The sequence below is a fragment of the Brachyistius frenatus genome, unplaced genomic scaffold, assembly GCF_029030835.1.
Source record: "Brachyistius frenatus isolate BFR_SWC_R1_liver_20210118 unplaced genomic scaffold, ASM2903083v1 Contig_67, whole genome shotgun sequence".
Classification (NCBI taxonomy): Eukaryota; Metazoa; Chordata; class Actinopteri; family Embiotocidae; genus Brachyistius; species Brachyistius frenatus.
The window spans coordinates 1,130,001-1,149,885 of NW_027210666.1; the positions used below are offsets into that span (position 1 = coordinate 1,130,001).

Here is a 19,885-nt window from a genome sequence, read left to right on the forward strand (position 1 = left end):
ACCCCCCAAAAAACATTAACTTTTTTTTGTAAAAAAACAAAACTTAAAGGAGCACTAGCATATACACCGAGGCTGTCTCGACTGGGTGCACATGTGACCTTTCCTCTCCTGCTGCCCAGTCTGTTTTCATGAGGCAAGGAGCATTATGGATGTTGATATCATATTCAATACCCGATAAAACTGCTTTGAATATATTGATTCATTTACGAGCGCCACCAGATAGTCTTTCATTCTGCTTGACTGATGCTCTCTCCAATACTTTTGCAGCAAAGGAGCCGGGGGAAGCAGCTTGTTGGCTGTGTCGTCATGTTGAGGTGTGGTGGTGTGTGTTGCTAGTGAGGAGGAGGTGTGTGTGTGGGGGTGGGGGGGTGGGGGGGGGAAGGCAACACAACAGGCGAGCAAAACAACACAAGGAAGGTACAGAAAACAATTTAAAACTCTGTATTGATCCAGCGCTAGTGATTGTACATATATTCTATAGTCCCAGAGGCCCCATTCCTGTGTCTCTTAAATGCATGGGGAAAGAGAATGGGGAATAAAAAAAACTATGGCGCTAGGCAAAGGCAAGCCACTCACCCAGTTGGGGGTAATGTCCCTTATATAGAAGTCTATTGATCTTTGCAGTGCGCCTGCCTGCCTGCCCTCCCTCTGGAGTCCGACTAAAACACACAAATACACACACATGCACACTGGAGCGCAGTCTGGGGCTGCAGGGGGGCATGACAGATTTGCCTGCCAATAGCACTGAACCAACCTGTTAGCTAATTGCCAGCAAAGACAATTATCCTTGCATTGTTTCATAGTGGAAACACATTACTGGAGTCTAATATACACACAGGGAGATTCGATGAGTTGACCGCACAGCCCATGTGGATAGCAATTCATGTGCACAGCCTGGGCAGGTCATGGGGAGATTGCTCTGTCAAAACATAAGTCACCCTCACAGCCGCTGACTTTACTGCAGGCAACAGTTGAGAGGTAGCTGCAGTATAATGACATCAACATTTGAAAACGTTTCATATTCATATTGCAGGCAACAATCGGATCTAAATCACATCATACGTGTACTTATTTAGGGTGATTTGGATTCAAGATTATCCTGTAAAAACCATTGAGTCTCTGTGAAATCGCTTTCTACAAAAAACATTGACAAAAATGTGAGATATTGCATGGTTACAACACGGGTGAAATTAAACAACGATCATCCAGGAAGTTTCATCTGCTACAAATCTATTCTGAGTAATAATAAAGCATGTTTTTACTGTATGGAGATGGACGGATGCTGTGTGCTATTATCTGAGACAGAGTGCTCCTCCTGGATGAATGCCCTGTTCTACAAGCTGCTCAGACTAGTATTTTGACAGGCAGTGGATAACAGTGGGTCCAAAGCAATCACATCTTTGACTTTGACAAATGGCTGTGCTGTGGCGAAGTTGAAAATAACACACATCCACTTTAATCTCTTTCTTGATTAAATTGGAAGCACGTCTTTTTGACATCATGCGATTCACTCTCAAAGCACTGACTACTGCACAGACACACATACACAGTCCTGAGGATAGACCTGCGTGTGTATATATGGTAGTGGGAGTCTCAGAGCGAGTGTCCCAGAAAGCGGTTTAGTATGAATTAACAAATATCACATCCAAAAAAAGTGTGAGTACAAAAGTAAAAAAGATTTGTAGAAGATGATGCAAGACATTTCTAGCCAGGAGAAAGTAAAAAGACACAAACCAGAATCACATGGACAATAATTCTCACAATTTCTGGAAAATGTCTCTGACATGTTCAACAAAAATATTTGCGTCTGGAATTTTGTTCTCAAGCAATGTGTCCATCAGCACTACCTAGGAATGGTTTGCTTTTTCTGCCACAGTTTTCCTCAAGTCAATTTCCTCAGCAGACTCCAGATAGGCACAGAGACGGAGAAGGGGATGAGAGAAGAGGAGAAGGCAGGCGATAGATGGATGCATCGGGGGATGAAGGAGGGACGAAATCAGGGGCGTTATAAATAACACTGATGAGGTGAGCTAGCATTGATCCACACTGCAGTTGAGAGGTGGGTGGTCCTCCTACTACTTAATTGCCAGTCATGTGCCCTAGGATGCAGTTTCTACTAAATGTGTCTAAGTCTGTCTTTCATTAGGGTTGGACAGGCTGAAAATACAGCGGCTCGACTGGAATTGGGACTCAAACTGAAAGGGATTCAAAAGACAAAGTGCCACAATTAAGCCTGATGGGGAGAATGATAGAGAGGACAGAGCGAGGAATGGAAAAAGTGTTACTCACGCATTTCACCGTCCAGGCCTTGAAGGAACCTGTCCAGGATGATACGGGCCATCAGTGCAGGAGATAGATCCACCTTTACACAGATTAAACAACAAAAAGGGAGAATTAGCCTTAATAAAAACAAGCCATGGTGTCAATGGGGAGTAAATACTGCTTTAAAACGTAGGTATGGTGGAATTGTTATTCCTATCTGGAGAATTGCTCCATTTACAAACCTTCGGACTAAATCCCACGGATCCAGCCTGAAGTGCAAACATATTTCAAAGAGCCGAAGAATTATAGCACTGAAATTACGCAGCCAGTCTACCTTTGGCTGATGTCACATGGATAATAATGGTCGTAATGACTTTAAATTATATTACTGCATTTTCAAACCTTGACCCAACTTTTGAAAATCCCCGCGCAAATTGGTCTTTGAAAGCCTCGCCTTGCAATAACCTTTCCCACAGGAACAAGAGATCGCCTATTACGCAGCCGAGTTACCTGACTGAATTGCCTTCGCCTCTGTCAAACAGGCAACCCAAAGTCTCTCATCTTGTAAGAAAAAGCAGCACACACTGTGCCCAGGCGAGAGACAGTGGAGAGCTTTAATCATAGACTGATCACCAAGGCAAAACTGCAGGAACCAATAGGACACACCTGAGGGACTATGAGAATGCAGTCCTTAATAGGGAGATATAGAACCTATGGCTGTAGCACTGTTTGAAGACACTTTGAGAGGTGAGCGATGTTTTTTGTTTGAGTGCAGGGAGAAGCCCTGACAGGTAAGAGAGCACTAATGATTGATGCTGAAGGTGTCAACCTGACCACAATCTTTTCAGCACAATGCACTCCCACGCATTATAAACAATTTTATCATTATAATGATTATAATGGTACACCCAGAAAACCCACCAGCTGTTGTTAAGGCCGGCCCAATGAAGCAATTATTTTTTATAATCAAATTAACAGGTATCATACATGTATGGACACATGTATTAGCTTTGCAGGTATTTTCTCAAGCATTGCATTTGACCTTTATTTAAAAAAAACATATACGCTGCAAATAAGAAGATGCATTAAATGACTAAATTTCAAAGCCTCCTCAGTAGAGAGGGAATTAAAGCATCGCTTGAAGACTTTGCCCTTCCTAGCCAGCTCGTTATGAAACAACAATCTTCCAGCCAAAGATCATTTTTCCTCTTGTTAGCATAATTGGGGACCAAAAGTGAATTTGCCCTCAGCTCGCAGTGAGAATGGAGTGTTTCATCTTTTCTCTGATGCTTCCTGGTAACGCTGGGAGCAGAGACGCTTCTGTCTAAACAATGTCTTTTTACCCACAGTCGTATTTGTTAACATCTCCATAATATTGCACTAAGACGGCAGCTTGTGCAAAAGGCTAAACATGTCTATAATAATTAAGGGGTGAGCGCAGAGTTTATATCTTCATTAGGACCTCTGATATCATTTCAGACTTAGCATTTTTAGCCTGCAGCTACACTAGCCTTCTTTCCTCTAATTCGTCTAATTTTCTCTCTCTTTCTCCTCTCCATCCTTCCTCTCCGTGCTTATTGGCCTCCTCTCCATTCACACCTTCAGATAACAAGAGAGCATCAGATGCCTGGTAACCTGCATCCGAGTTGACACATGAAAAATGGCAACATTACCAAGCCTGGCCCAGCCTGAATAAGGACCACCTGATTAGTTCAGGTACTTGCATCTCCCTAATTTTCATATTAATCATGACTCCATCTTCCTTCTCAAGTCAGACTGCAGCACTTCATGAGTTTAACGTGTGACTAAGATTCACAGAGCCTTGAATTCTTGCTGAAAATAATTATTGTTAAGGAAACTCTGGTTTTATGAGCCCCTAAAGCTAATGGGTGTCACATGAAGTGCTGAATAACTGCACCTGTTCTTAAAGCCTGTATGTTTAAGTAACCTTTGCATTAAGCTCCCGATAAAGCATGCAAAACACAAAGAGTGTTGAGTTTAAAACCCTCCTTCATGGACTTCTTCTGGGGGAAAAAATATCCATGAACAGTTTTCATCATTGTTAATCATTTTCCACTGTTGGAGATATATTGTCTCATAAAGGGATGAAACTACATCAATTAGCAGTCTAGGAGGCCATGAGTGCTTGGTTTAAATGTTAAGTAGCATATTAAAATGACAGTTAAATGGTTCATAGACAGTTATCTCTGTGCTGAATTTAATACTTTTGTGAAAAGAAAAAAAAAAATCATCCGTCAATTAAATGGAAAATGAATAATGGCAGTTAGCATTGAGGTACCTCTGATTTGAACCACTGATTTTAGATTAAGAAACCCTCGAACCTTATTGCCTAGTGTAAGAACCAATCAAAATTTAAATGGGCATTCAAATGTTCAAAAAGGTTACACTGTCTATTCTAATCATTAAAAAGGAAAATGAAAAATCAACAATGTATTCAAATTACAAATAAATAAAGGCAAGAAATTCAGTATCTGGCTAAACCGTAAACAGGAAGTAAGAAATAGTGTAATCATCTAAAATGTGCTACATCAAGTCAACAGTAATTTGACGACATTAGCTGCTTTTCCTGCATTTTGTTCATTATGTAGGAATTGTTGAAGGAGTCTTTGGTATGTATGGAAGTAATAATTTAATGATTAACGCTGGTGTCCACTGAGTAGTTTTATTCTCACGAATGTGCATTGCAGAAACTTGATCATGTGACTAATTTAAATGCCTTAAGTAACATGCTATTTTATTGAAAGCACACAAATATCTACTACTTACTATTTGAGTTTTGTACCACTGAAGAAGTTGGATTTAAGTTGTATGTATACATTTGCTACTACATCGACCAGAGTACAAATCCTACTTTGACCTCCTAAAGTAAATAAGTGATGAAGTGATGAAGAGAGGAATTAACCGATGACCTGGTCCTCACCTGTCCGCAGTTTGTGTCAAGTCTGCCTGAGCTGCAATTTTAGAAAATTGCATAATAAAACAGAAAAAAGTATTTTCACATCTGCTTAATGGAGCCCAGAGCTAATTACATTAAATAATTGATAATAGAGGAGACCATTTTACCAATTTTGATAATGACTAACAGACAAGGGAGAAAATCAAAAACTGCCGCCAACTCCTATCTATTTATTTATAGAAAAATGTCAGAGTTGTTTTTAATGCAAGAAAAAAAAAAAGAGAGAAAACAAAGTGTTGTGCCGTTACCTCATTGGCCAAATGCAGCAGGACAGGAGCAGTGGGATGTGCCTTGGCTTCACTTAGATACCTTCATTATAACAAAGAACAACAACAGCAGTGAAAAAAAAAAAAAAAAAAAAACAGCTCACAAAAGCAGACAGAAGGGTAAAGGGGGCTCGACCAGGCTAGCCAAGACATGCTAATGTCCCTGATGACTTTGCCCTGGGTGGCATATGGCAGGCTCAGTGCGGTTAAAACAGCACTGCTTGAAGGGCTTCAAATTTCCTTGAAGCCAGACGAGCATATGATAGTTAGTTAACCCCTGCCGCCCAAAAAGCCTTTTTTCCCTCGCCAGCTAAAACTGCAACTCCCCTCAGATCTTACCCAGATCATCTCTGAGGTTTGCTGGTGTAAGTGGATTAGAAGTGCATTATCCAGCCTTATTTTCCCCAGAACAATGGCCTAATAAGCTAGATAAAGGCTAATTGCAATATGCAAAGAGGTTTTTCCCCGTACAGCCTGTTTTTTTTCTCTCTTTTTCTTTTCTTAATTCAGCCGTACTCATTGAATTACTGGTAATCATCCCATCATAAGCCTGTGTAAGGCAAATGTCCAGTGGCTGCTTATTTATTTATTTGTCTGCTCTCAGTTTGCCGCGGAAAACAGAGCTTTAGCTTAGCAGGTGCAAGTGGAGGTCTGGAACAAATCCTGAGGGTGGTGATTTGTTTGGAGGAGATTATAACTGTCATGGTGGCCCACCTACTCTCATTTGACCTGTGCAAGTCTCTTCCTCAGTCAGGAGAATGGGGAAGACAAAGAGAGTATACAAGAGTGGGGAACAGATGAAGAAAAGAAGAAGAAAAAACAAAACAATAATAGTGATGAGAGGAAGATAAACAGAGAGTGCTCTGAAAAGGGAAGAGAAATACAATAATATAATACAAAGTAATACAGTACCTTTGGTAGTGACTTTCAATAACATCTCGGGAATGGTGTCTTGAAATTGTCCTTTTGGTCCGTTTCTATCACAAAGAGAATATCAGCAATAATAATAATAACGATATTATTAAATATTGTTAATAATATTTACATAGATGGATACATCACTTCAATAAAATATATAATATTATTTATAAGAGTGAAGCGCTTTCCATCTCTAGTCCACCTGACTACAATGCAGACTTGTTCCTCCTTGGCTCCTCCGTGTTCTATTCTACATGAACCGGTGCAAGAGATGCTGGGTCACAGTAATTTCATTTCAATAAGTTTGCTGGGGGTCAAAGTGTGCCAAGGCAACCTTGTTCAAGCCCACCATCCCCCCTTGACCTCCCTCGCTCAAACCTTGTATTCATTTCCCCCTTTTTCGATCAAACGGTGACATTGTTTCACATTCCTCACCCTGACATTTCCATGCAATTCAATTGCCATCCTCGCTGAGAGGGAGGAGGACATAGGATAAAAGAGGAAGAGCATTGGTTAAAAACAACTTATTTAAAAACTACTACACAAAAAAAAAATGTAATTCCACAGAGACAGGCAGTGTGAGTGACACCTGTCAGTGGGATGATAAATGACTCCATTTTCTGCCTGTGCTGCCTTCTGCCACTGGCGGCAGCGGCCATTTATCATCATCCGCTGTCAGCCGTGGAAAGCAGCAGTGACAGTGCGAGTCAGCAAACATTTAGCACACGCAGCCGCACTACACGGGGAAATTATTATTGTCAGAATAATAATGGTTTAGCATAATTTATTATAGGTCCACCAAATAAGCAGGGGCTAGATGTTATTAGACAGATGGATGGGAAGGCTTGGCAGACATCCACTGAGGCTCAGGCAGGCAAAGGCCCTCAACGTGAACGTGAGGGAGAGGAGGGGGTGGAGGTGGAGGGTGAAATAAACGGGAGGGTACCGGGGGGGGGCATCCTCCAAACCAATCAGAAAGCTGGCAGTTCAATTACAAAGAAATAAAGGGACATTCATCATTCAATTAGGCACCTGTCAGGGCTCACAAAGGAAGAAAACTTCTAACCTGGTACTCCAGGGAGAAGATGCTCAGAAGAGTGGACTGCGAGTGACTGGAACAAATAAAAGAAGGACAAAGTTAATTACCAGAGTGCATTGCACAGAGACAAAGGGAGAGGGGAGCTTCAAAGCTGGGGCCAGCTGCCCTGTAATCTAAAAGAACATGAAAACAAGTGTGGCAAAGTTGTTCCAGATGAACACCTCTGACAAAGGATTCCTGCCACGATGGCGTGGGGGTAGAAGAAAGGGGGAGGTTGTGTGTGGTGTGAGAGATGAGAAAACTATAGCCTGTTCTTTTTTCTTTTTTTTCAGACATTTATATGTAGCATCTTGGATCCTCCATCTCACCACTATACGCGCTGAAAGCTTAACGGTTTTTAATTTAAGTGCAGTTTCTGCTGTTGTAAAACTACACAAAGGTGGGAGCACTCAATCACAGCCAACCTAAATTGGAAAGAAATTAATGAATTCAAGCAAATAATTGACAGGGTTCAAGACCAATTGCCACAGGAAACATGGCATTCATTGGCAATTACGCTCCCTGGTTCGGTCTCTGTGCGAAGTGGATGACCACAGGGAGTGTCTGTATTTATTTGTGTGACTGCTGTTGCAATGCACGCACACCAGAAAGTTTTCCTTCTTCACCGTCAGTGATGGCATATGGGCCGATCTGGGAGCCCTCCCACTGCAACTGATGGGCTTTGAAAATGGAAACTTTCCCTGCATGAAGCTGTGACTCCCAGGAGTCGGTCAATTCCATGGGTTGCCATAAGCTACATTCATCTCCAGCGCCAGTCAATGTCAAACACCTGGCAGAGAGGAGAACCTGGAAAACAGGCAGCTCCAACAGGGACTCGTAGCCCCCTTCGACATCCCTCCCCAACCCCCCACTGCATCCTTTGAATTTAAGACATTTAAATGCATGACAGATATTATTCTAATTGGATGGTGCATACCTCCACCCAACAAATGCACGCACCTAAACACACACACACACACACACACACACACACACACACACACACACACACACACACACACACACACACTGCTCTGCGATGGTCTCACATGGTTTTGTGTCTCCACATACTGCTTTCAGTAGACTTGATTGTTAAATTTAATGGACTTTTCATTACAAGTCACCTGAGAACGGTATGTAAATACTCAAGAGAAGCTGAAGCTTCCAATCTGCATTAAAATATTGAGTCTCCACAACCTTCAACATCAATCACTGTGAACCGTGAAACAACCATGTGACGTGTAGACAAAGCCACAAGGAACTTGAGCATCGATTTCTGTCTGGAGTTTCCGTCTGTGACCATTTTTTCATAAAAGCATCTTAACCACCGGAATAGTTTAGCAGTATAATGACTTACCCCACCGAAAGATGTCATCTTGGGTTTTACTGCTCTGGGTGGAGTACAGCTAATTCTCCACTAGCTCTCCGGGTCTTGACCCATCACACAGATGAGTCTCGTCAAACACAAAGTTCACAGTTTCAAAAAAGAGGCAACAAATGTTTGAAGTAAAGGAGAAGACGGGGGGGGGGGCTCAGAAAAACACACTGCCACCTCAGCATTAATTTACAATGATGCTTGGGGATGAAGGGGCCACTGCAATTAAGTGGGCCATTAAATGGTCAACTGTCAACATGTGGACACTTAAGGGAGGGAAAAAAATTTCTTCCACACTTCAACCTTGCACCTGAGCATTTCAACAACATTACAGCCTTATTGTTGGCAAGGGACCATCGCGATCCCCCTGTCGGAACAGACATCTGTTAGGTTTTAAATGGATTACTCTCTATAATGAGCATGATTACTGCTTAATTGCTAAATCTATACCCTGTTAACTTTAAAGGGACATAAACTGCTCTTAATATCTATGAAAACATATCTGTTTCAAAAACACTAAGAACTTTGGGGACTTTTGTTTTCCTTTTTTGCCTATAACAGATATTGCTGACATCAAAACTGGACAAAGAGAGCTGCAACTGCTGAAAAGAACCAAAAGTACCAAAACAAGACTAAATGTTGAGAGATTTGAATAGAAAAAAAAAATGCGAGAAACACAATGAGGTGAGTGCTGTTACCTGGATTAAAACCAAGAGTTGTCTCCATTTTATAGAGTCTGTTGAGTTTTAATGCCCCTTTTTCATTTAACAGACATTAACAGTAAGTTATTACAGGCTTTACATTAATGTATATCCAACCTGTGCTCTCCGGGGCACAGTATGCTCACTTCATGTTAAATATGTAGCCAATTGTAGTCGTACAATGAGGACGTGATCTGCCTGCTGAACAGGAAAATTTCAATTTTACTGTAATCCATCCACCTCTTAATACCAACATTCAAGGGAATCTGATCTATGTTAGTGGTTATAAAAATAAATAATCTGATGCAAAAAAAACCAATTTTATAACAATTCCAAAACCAGATTCCTTTCCCTCTGTTTTTTAGTCTTAAACAAAGCTAATGATTAGCATTTCATTCTGATTTGTGCACATTAGAAGCACAGCTGAAGGTTCCTGTGTGAAACATTATGTACGAGAAAGTAAAGAAAAGATATTAAGTGACAAGATTGTCGACCTTGTCTGATATTTAGCTGTTTGACGGTGATAAGGTTATAACTGAAATTGACTAAGAATAGATTACATGAATGTAATTTGTCTGAAATTGTCAGACTGTAAATTTCCTCTCAGAGTAAATCCTAAACAGTTCCAGCTATGACAGAAGTTGAGAAGTCCTGAGCCCTGAGTGTATCTGTAATAAACAAAATCTATTGTTTTTAATACATGTCACAGTTACTATTTGAGTTCATTAATCCCTGTCCTACTTACTTAAAAAAAAAAATGTGTTAGCATACACCAAAGAACACAAAAAACTCCTTTGAAAAAGAATCTGCGACACTGCAGCTCATCCTGACACTGACCTTTATGTGAGGAGAAAAAAATAAAAATCCTCCCTCTCGGATATAATTTAGAACATGGGGAAACAGACGGTTGGGAGACAGAAGAGTGGTTTGGGAATCATTCACTCTCAACCTAATTACCCTTCCTTACAACACAAGACAGAGCATTAATATGCACTGGCACCCAAAATAGTAAAGTAGCAGATTAAATTAAAAACAATTAGGGACTTTCACTTTGTCACTGTGCTGGTATGGCTGTCTGGTCAGTGCTTCAGGCTCTATTAAACTATAGGATATCCACCGGTTGTGAATCTGACAAATTAAAGTTGGAGTGTTGAATTGCGTTCTTGTGCATTCATAGTGTATCAGTGATTTAAACATTCAGGGGGGGGGGGGGCAAAATCACAAAAAGCCTTGAAATTCCCATCAACCTAATTAATAGGAGATAGGGGGAAATTCAAGCTATCAATTATATTCAGAATCTTCCTATTTACAAATAATTAATTATAAACAATAGCTGTAATTTGGGTAATGAAAGCCACCTGGCTAATGGCATTGGTATCATATGCTGTGACAGTACTTAGCATTTGGTGGATCTGCATGCAGAGAGTGTTGTATGGTGCGACTCTTCGGGGCATGGAACTGGCTAATTGAGGCAGAGCACATATTTTAACTAATGGCAATGAAACAATTTTCAGAAGGGAATGACACGGATGAAATGATTCACTCTTACAAAGTGGGACAAAATTCGCTTAAATCCCACATTCTCCTGCAATCCACACCTATATTACTGGATATATTAGCGAATGCTTTCTAAGCATATTTTAGGATTTATTTGACATCTTTAGGACCTAATTCAAGCAAGAGTGCTGACAATAATACATCAAGCGTTTACTTTCCTATAGATCAATATTTTATAAAGTGAAAAACAGCTGAATGTGGGCTAAAACACTGGGTATGCAAATGCTGCTAATTACACATGCTGATAGGCAAAATGCTAACATCTGTTTCCCAGTTAAGCCCACCGTCATCAGCAGCAAAACTAATGTGTAAAAAAAATATATTTATGCATTAATGTATAAATGTGATATATTTTGACATGACTTAGAAACAAACACACATCTCAGTGTGTCGTGATGCTTCAAACAAATACTTGCACAATGAGTTCACGTGTTTACAGTTCATATTAGTTTTACTTTTTGTTCTGCAAAGCAACTATAAAGACCTTTTTCTAGTACAATCAATACAAAACTGTAAAAAAAAAAAAAATACAAGGCTGTAGAAATTGTGTATTCTTTGTATATTTTTAATGAACAGTTCCATTATATTTTTAAGATTTTTTTTTTTTTACACAACTTAAGGAAGGTTTAACAAAAAGTCTGACTCAGAGTACTATCCACTGATAGCAACCCCCACTCACCAGCTCTCCGCAGAGGGCCATAGAAACTAGAGCCCGCAGGGGACTATGGACAAAAATGGCTCCAGCAGAGGCACAACAGGGCATCTCACTGCAGTCTTAATAGATGAAAAATATGATCCCTACACCCAGCCCTCTTCACTTTATTACAATCTTTAAAATTTCTGTCTGCTGAGGTGCCCTGAGATGTCAGAACTGTTATGCAGCGGTGGTAAAAAGAGCAAGAAAGTCCCCAAAATCACCACCCTAATTGTGATTCCACCTGAAAGCTGGGGATCTTTGCGACTCTGTCCGTGGTAAAACATGTTATAACTATTATGCCGTGTTGTTACAGTGTAATTACTGTCATCGCTGCCTCTGCAAACTCTCACAGAGAACTGAGAACGAGGTCCAAGTTATCCGTCAAGTGGCAAGCGTCCACTGGTCTGGCAAAAAAACACATTACACTGACCAATTGCCTACTCCCCCCAAGCGTGGCTGGGGAACTTGTACCATTCTGGGCAATTTGTTTCATTCTTCTCCTGCAATTGATCCCAGTATGCAAAGAAAACCTCAGGCAAGAGACTCTACTGTAGCTTTCCAGCTGAACTGTGGTACTCCATGCTGTTGGTTTTCCTCAGAGTATACAAGGCTTTGGGGTTGAGGTACAACACGGATACTAAAAGTACAGCAGATATATATTGGTCTTACACAATAACTTATATTTGGAATTTGACTCGATTATTATTCACATCTTAATCTGTCTAACAATCCAAGAACCATAGTTTTTAACATTCAAGTTAGTGTCCCGTATAATCGCAACAAGCCACACTGAGCGACGAGCTGCTTACCTCAGTGATTTTAGTCCAATGAGCCAAAAAGGCTTTACAATCTATACAGTGTGCTTGGACATTGTCCCTACAATATGAGGAGGAAGTAGTCATTCTTGTGCTTCCTAATCAAGTAATTGATTGCATCTATTATTCATGAACTCCTTAGCCTGACATGAAGTTGTAAACTCAGCACAGCGTCTCTTCTTTCTACCTCTCTCCTCTCTGCTTACACTTCATTCATCCCTTCACCCTTCCAATGCTCATCTAACCACATAAAGCTGTGGAATTAGTCTGCCAGCCTCTCAGCCTTCAAGGGTTGCACCCCTAAGCCCCAACTGCCAGTTTGTGTTTTGTTCAATATGGGCAGCCAGAAGTGTGAGGCTGTGTGTGCTGGAAGCCGCCGGGGCTGCCCCCACAGGCTCCGCACTTGATCGGTCTCTGGGTAATGTCATTGCCACTTCCAGCCAACAAAATAGCCGTGGAATTCTACCTTCACATGAACTGCAGCAGAACAACTCAGTTGAATCCACGGAGACTACAGTGGAAATCACAGTTAAATCGAGAAACAATCTTTTAATCCAGGGCTTTAATACATTTTAAATGTTGGCAATTATTTTTGAGTGTGCAGTATGCTTAAGGACCTCCTCAGTTTACAAGGATGTTGCCTTTTAAAACCATGTTTACCTTTTAAAACCATCTTGGTCAAATTCAAATGAGTCCTGAAAAAGTTGGGAACAACAATAATAATAATAATAATAATAATAACAATAATAATAATTGCCTGATGCTGTAAAGACAAGCCGACATGAAGGAATGATAAAAGGTGTAATAAAAAAAATAAAAATAAAAAAAGTCTTGTTGCATCCCTGAGGTGTGACGTTAAACTAAATATATAAAGAGTTTGCCAGTTTATTGCATTGTGCCAGTTACCAAATCCTTAAGTTTAACCAGCATTTAAGCAAAGAGGTAAACACTACAGCCACAATAAATAATCAATGAGCAAGTCCCTGAGCTACATCCCAAGCTGAGATATTACCATCAAAAACAAAGTACCAAGAAATCACCATATCAATGGCACATGCCACAACAACCCTGCCCCGCGCTTTCCTTCCAAAGATCATGCTAGATAAACCCCAAATAACAGAGAAATTAACAAATGCTTGACATTTGCTCAACATCCATTATTCTGACACTTCTTCAGAATTTCAAAAGGCTGAACGCATGCTTAATCAACATTCATATTCCCAGAGCGAGCTCCGGCACCATATTGCAGCCCGCCTCAGTGCTGATGAAAACGGCACATTAGGGCCCGATTCGAAAAACGTTCAGGGACTCCTCACCAGGGAGCTGTGTGTGTGTGTGTGAGAGAGAGAGAGAGAGAGAGAGAGAGAATAAAAGAGAGAGAGGAACTGGCTGTGTTTAGAGGGGAGGGGAGCTTCACACTTTACTGTTTAAGCATTTTCCAAAACAGAGGCATCTGCCCTTTTTTCTGCTCTCCCTCCTACTTTCATGACTGTGAAAGCCATATGAGGAGTGAGCTGAATGGCATTTTAAAGAGAGAAGGGGGGGGGTGATCATTACATCCAAATTCATTCATAATATAGCACAGAAGGACACAGAGGACTTTCACATTCCCTCCCTCTTTATCTTGCCCTCTTTGCACCGACTCTCTCTGGGGACAAACGGTGGAAGGACTGGGGTCCCCTCTAGACCCAGGGGAAGTCAGGCAAGGCCTCTGAGAGCAGCCCATCATTTCCAATTCTAATATGTGGCAAGAGAAGGACCTGATGGGACTGATGTCACATTTTTCCCCGCACCAGCCTGCGATGAGCCCTCCCACCCCCCTCGCTGCCTAGCCACAGTCCAGATACGAGACAGGACACCACGACTGGCTAAGAGGAGGGCAAGGAAGATAGGGCAAGAATGGGGGTTGATATTTGCATGTCCCTCCATTGTGAGTGGGGGTAAAAAGTGACAGCACCGTGTCCAATTCTTTTCCCCCCAGAGCAGCTCCGGCCCAGCAAGAGAGGCCAGGCTGACAGATGACTCCCAACATCTGTGTTATGCAGCCGTTACAGATGAGGGACTCCACATCGCAATCTCTCTCTTTCTATCTGTCCATAGGACCCTCCCTCTCTCCTCCCACTAACCCTTTTCATAGAACAACCAAAAGACTGACAGACCGTCCGTGGAAATTACCTTGAAATGGCCTATAACAATCATTTTGTTTAAAGTTTAAATCTCCTCCCATTTAAGTCCCCTAATCAAAAGAAATGACTATGAAATGATTTTGAACTTCATACAGCATTTAGACACTTGAAGATAATGGTTATTCCTATTGCTCGATATAAATATTTTCAATTTCCAAATTTTATGTCATTAAATTCATCTGAAGAAGTTCTGTTTATTATATACATTCAGTTTATTGTATATATACATTTTTTTTTAATATAAATGGGTCAATTTTATTCATCTAAATGCATACTAAGGCTCTTATTTCAAATATGGGAAAAACTAGAAATTTTAGGAGTAGCAAAAAAAAATTCTCAATATAGTTACAATCTAAACCAGCTTACTAATAAAAAGAATGTATGATATTAGTATCACACGACATGAAAAATTGCACATTCAATATCATGTTGAAATGCATTTATGTGTTCCATCAGCATTTAGCACCACACAAGTGCACATACAAAACACTTTTTAGTATTACCTACAAGTTGCTCAAACATTCATTTAGTTATAACAGATTTTGTCAAAGGAAATCACAGTACCCTCATATGCTTTATGATTTGACTTAGAGTCAGTAACAGACAATATTTAATGACAGTTCAACCCTAATTACAACTTAATACTACCAGCATCCATTTCCTAAATCTAAAGTTCAATCAGCATTTTTTGCATCATTTGGAAATCACAATGCAAACGGAGTTGATATCCAGCTACCTGTCTTTACTATCTCCCAGACTATTGTGACAGCACCATTCTTTTGCCCATCCCTTCAGCGCAGGCTTGTCCACAACAAACCCCTGACCCCCCTCCAACTCCACCCCTGCCAGCCCCAGCCTGGCCAATATTTACGCAGTGGCAGGGCTCCCACACAGTCCAAGGGGACAGGAGGGGTGTGGGGCGGGGGTGGCTGACTGCTGTGCCTGAGCGCATGCTAAGAGATGATGGATGGCCTAGTCGATATGTTATGTCTTAAGAGCCTGATTTCCTGCCAGTCCAATCACTAACCCTCCAGAGCCCAGCTCAGCTGATTGGACAACCAGAATAATTTCGCAGGCTGTGAAAACACTGCTGCCGTGCCTGTCTGTCAGGCCCAGTGACGAGACTCAGGGATTTTAAAGAGCATGGGCCTCCCCAAGATTGGTTATGGTGAACGAAATAATAACAATAACCAGCAAGACTAAACAAAAGAGCAGGCACCTCTGGGAGAGAGAGATCGTGCAGAATTATTGGAATGAAAACTATCCAATGTTTTCCTTTAATTATTACACCCACCAGTACTACTTTGCAAAAAAAGCTAGCATTTGCACTCTTTAGTTAAAGACAGTTTGGATTAGGAAACCAAAAGGAAAAATAAATATTAAAATAAACATGAGAAGGACCTCCTTATGTTGGTGCCTACACATGAAGGATATTGGATGCACTTTATACGCATGACATATTCTGTAAAATGCTGACAGTGAGAACAAAGGCGAGCAGAAGCTCCACTGCATCCCCTTTGGGGACCTGATACCTTCTTCTAGATTGGTGATTAGGGCACAATGGAAGTAGGAAGCTCCAAATACATGCGACTTTGTAAGTGACCTCGACGGGATCAGCCACGGTGTCCTGGTGGCCTTGGGGGATTACACATGTTACATTCAATAAAGTGAGGACCCTCAGTGTCAAGGAGAAAGGCAAACACAACCATTAACCTCTTTCTTCGATTTCTGGATGTACAGGCGCTGCATGGCAAAACACTGGCTAATGCTCTGGTGGAAGCCAGTACAAAAACCTGCGTGGAATTAATTAGTGATCATAACAAGTTAATTAAAGGGGATTATAAATGTAGAAGATCAAAATTAGATGGGAATAAATGCATACTCGCCAACACTGATATTTTCCAGGGGTTTCCTGTATTTTAAACACATCTACCAGCACCTTCTCATTTTGTTGTTTTTCCTGAGAAACTCATAATTTGCATGGCCCTCAAACTTTACCATCGTACATAGATCCATAATTAACCTAAATGTCACTGCCACCTGGAAACCCACAACCAGATTCAAACAGCATGTGTGTAGCCACTGTGCAAAGGCAGGCACTTATAAGTGGTTTGCGGTGAGAAAAATATTCTGTTGCTTCTAACTTTATCTCCGAGTGATCATTCAACATGTAAATATACCCAACAGCCGTTGGCTTTAAATTATGTTTGAAGTTTATTTTGTCAGATGATGTCACAGTTTATAAAATCAGAAGTTTAGCAGTGCTGAGCAGCACTTTGGAAGTGACCGCTGGTTAACACGTCATCTTAATGGGTCGCGTTTCAGTCACCATGTCATACCCATCCTGTTGTCTGACAATAGAAACATCAAATTATGTAAATAGGAATAACTTTATTGGGAATCCGGCTGAATTTGAATACAGTTTATGTGAGCACAGAGTAAGAGAAAAGCAACCAGATGTGAAGGACAGACACTACAAGAAGAATCCAAAATCTGTATGATCCACCTCTCTACCCCTGAAAAAAAAAAAAAAAAAAAAAAAAAAGATTTTGAAACCTAAATGTTGGCAGGTATCTAAATGATGGGGTTGAAGTTAGATGATTAGGTCATCACTGGATTTACCTGAATGTGCTCTCCTTTCCTAAAATCGAATCCAATCTTGTAATCTGATCATAAACAGCAGTTTAGTGTTGTCAACCTTTGTCAGACATTAACATACACACAAGGAAGTTCATAAAATAAAAGCAGTCCAGTGTATAACCACTTACTTTGGAAATCTGTCCTTCAGCAGCTTCATACACTGCCGGGTAGGTCTCAGATGTTCAGTCCACCTCGCTATCTCTTTATATTCAGCTCGGGACAGTCTCATCGTTGAGTATCTGCTGTATCTATCTGTAAGAAAAGGGATGGAGAGTTGGGATCCTGCAAAGACCTGATTTCCCCAGGTAAACAACGTGTCAGGTGACTGCCAGCTGTCAAAAACAGCTGCTGACTACCTGCACTGCTAACAACACTGAGTTTTGGCTAACCCGACACACTGATCACGAAATTAAAAAAAAAAAAAACCTTTTGTTGCAATCGTCGATGATTTACCGCATGCCCGTTTCACACAACACGCTCCAGAGCAACAACTAACGTGTAAAATCGACTTGTTTACCTTTGATTCCTTCCGCTTCGGGACAGTTTCCGATAGGTGCTTCCCGCTAGGAAGTTAAAGAGGAGACGTTTGTGTGAACACCGCGCTGATTGGTCGAGTCATCCACGAGCTGAGTATGCCGACAGACGATTGGCTATTTGTTCAGCGCGAGGGCAGTGTCAAATTGATACATGTTGCTCTGTTTCTCGGCGATAATCTCTGGATTGCGATCAGCTGCCAGCGATGTAAACAAGAAGTAGGTATCAGGAAGGCAAGACGCACCGGGCTCCTGTTTCACTCAGCAGGCATTTACTTGTACAAACAGTGCAGGAAAAAACAAAACAACAACAACCTGTGAAACACGTGAACTGTGCGGTCGGGTGAAATGTTTGAAGGGGAGTGACGGAGTGACACGGTGAGAGGGAGAGAGGGTGAGAGGAGGGAGCAGCTTTCCCTATTTGAATTACAATTTAACCAACACTGTGAAACGTTGAGCAGTTTTTTTTTTTTAAGGATAGTATAGTGTGTCGTGGCAGACGATGGGATTCTCCCCAGAATGCTCCGAGTTGATGTTTCGTGTTTTTTTTGTGTGTGTGTGTGCCCTAAATACCACGGATGTTACGTGGCCAACAGTATTAGTGTCAGTGGTTTTCACAGTGATTCTACTGTGTTTTTATAGTTCTAACATTTTATGTCTTTTAGCTTATGTCACTCAGCACCATGAAGTTGAGTGAGTTGAGTTGGGGCGTGATGAAACGACCTCCTGTGTTTCTGTTTGAGTTAAGTTTGTTTCACGGCTGACCTCAGACGTCAAGTACTCTTGACCAAACTCAATAATTGTGGTTGTGATAATTGTTGCATTCATGAAGGATGAGAGCAGAAACAACTTGCTGTCTTTGGAAATAGCCCGCCTCGGCAGACACTGTTCTCTCGCAGGAATCGCACAATAACTACACCACAACATTTCCATCTGGATTTAATACATTACATTACATTACATTTTATTTAGCCGACGCTTTTATCCAAAGCGACTTACAATAATAAATGATAATGATACCCAGCCAGATAGAAAGCACAAGCTTCAGACAGAAATTTAAAACAAACAATATTTATAATCTTAAATTTCATTCTTAGTGTAGGCTACAAGAAACTTTAATACTTTGAATACATTTTGCAAATAATACTCATGTATTTTTTACTTAAGTAGGATTTTGGGAGTATTTTTACACTATTAGTACTTTTACTTCTTCCATCACTGACTGTGACTCCTCTAAAACCTACAGGAAGTGTTGTGGACCATCCCCAGCCATGTGCCCCCTGAATCATCCACACCTTTCACCTCACCAGTGAAGGTAAGGCGTCAAATGACTGCAGCAAAAATATTTAATGAATGATAGAAATACACTGCAGAGTAATGTCAGAAAAAAATACTCTTTTTTTTAGATGAGTAAAACATTCAAGAATAATGTTATATTTAAAACAACCATTTGCCCTGCCCACAGATGTGTCATCTATAAGTCCGAACTGCTTGTCTTTCAATGTGATATCAAATAGTTACAAATGCATTTACTTCTCTCTGAATAATATTATTGCTTCTGGCTGAAGTGTTGATTTCTGACGATAGGACTAATTCTTTAAGACCTAATTTCTCATACATCCCATGAGATCCATATAATTTTACAATGGCATCATTGTGTAATTAGTCTCTGAACAGTGCTAAACCTCAGTCCCTAATAGATTTTCACTTTAATGTTTTCTCTTCAGAGGCTGATGAAGGAGAGTCCTATTCTTATTTTTCAGTCTGTTTTCTGTTCTGTTTTTAATTAGGCAACAATAAAACAAAAATAATAATCAACACAAATAAATTACTTTAAAATAAGCTAAAATCTAAACTCAAAATGTCATTCTCATTCTGCA

At 40.7% G+C, this 19,885-nt stretch overlaps 1 protein-coding gene across 4 annotated transcripts in view; it reads right to left on the reverse strand.

The window, feature by feature from the left end:
• cdin1 (CDAN1 interacting nuclease 1) overlaps nt 1–18,175 on the reverse strand; it is a 54,588-nt gene extending 36,413 nt beyond the window's left edge. The window contains exons 1-6 of one of the 4 annotated variants that reach the window (XM_069707185.1): nt 17,990–18,175; nt 17,601–17,720; nt 7,490–7,535; nt 6,418–6,482; nt 5,488–5,548; nt 2,290–2,362 (exon numbers count right to left, since the gene is read on the reverse strand). In XM_069707185.1, coding sequence (XP_069563286.1) covers nt 2,290–2,362; nt 5,488–5,548; nt 6,418–6,482; nt 7,490–7,535; nt 17,601–17,701 — 346 coding nt within the window. In that variant the 5' untranslated portion in view covers nt 17,702–17,720; nt 17,990–18,175. Of the gene's footprint in view, nt 1–2,289; nt 2,363–5,487; nt 5,549–6,417; nt 6,483–6,858; nt 6,894–7,489; nt 7,536–17,600; nt 17,725–17,898; nt 17,966–17,989 lie in introns of those variants that run through there. The other 3 variants (XM_069707182.1, XM_069707183.1, XM_069707186.1) reach the window with 3 other exon arrangements.
• Nucleotides 18,176–19,885: the final 1,710 nt, after the last annotated feature.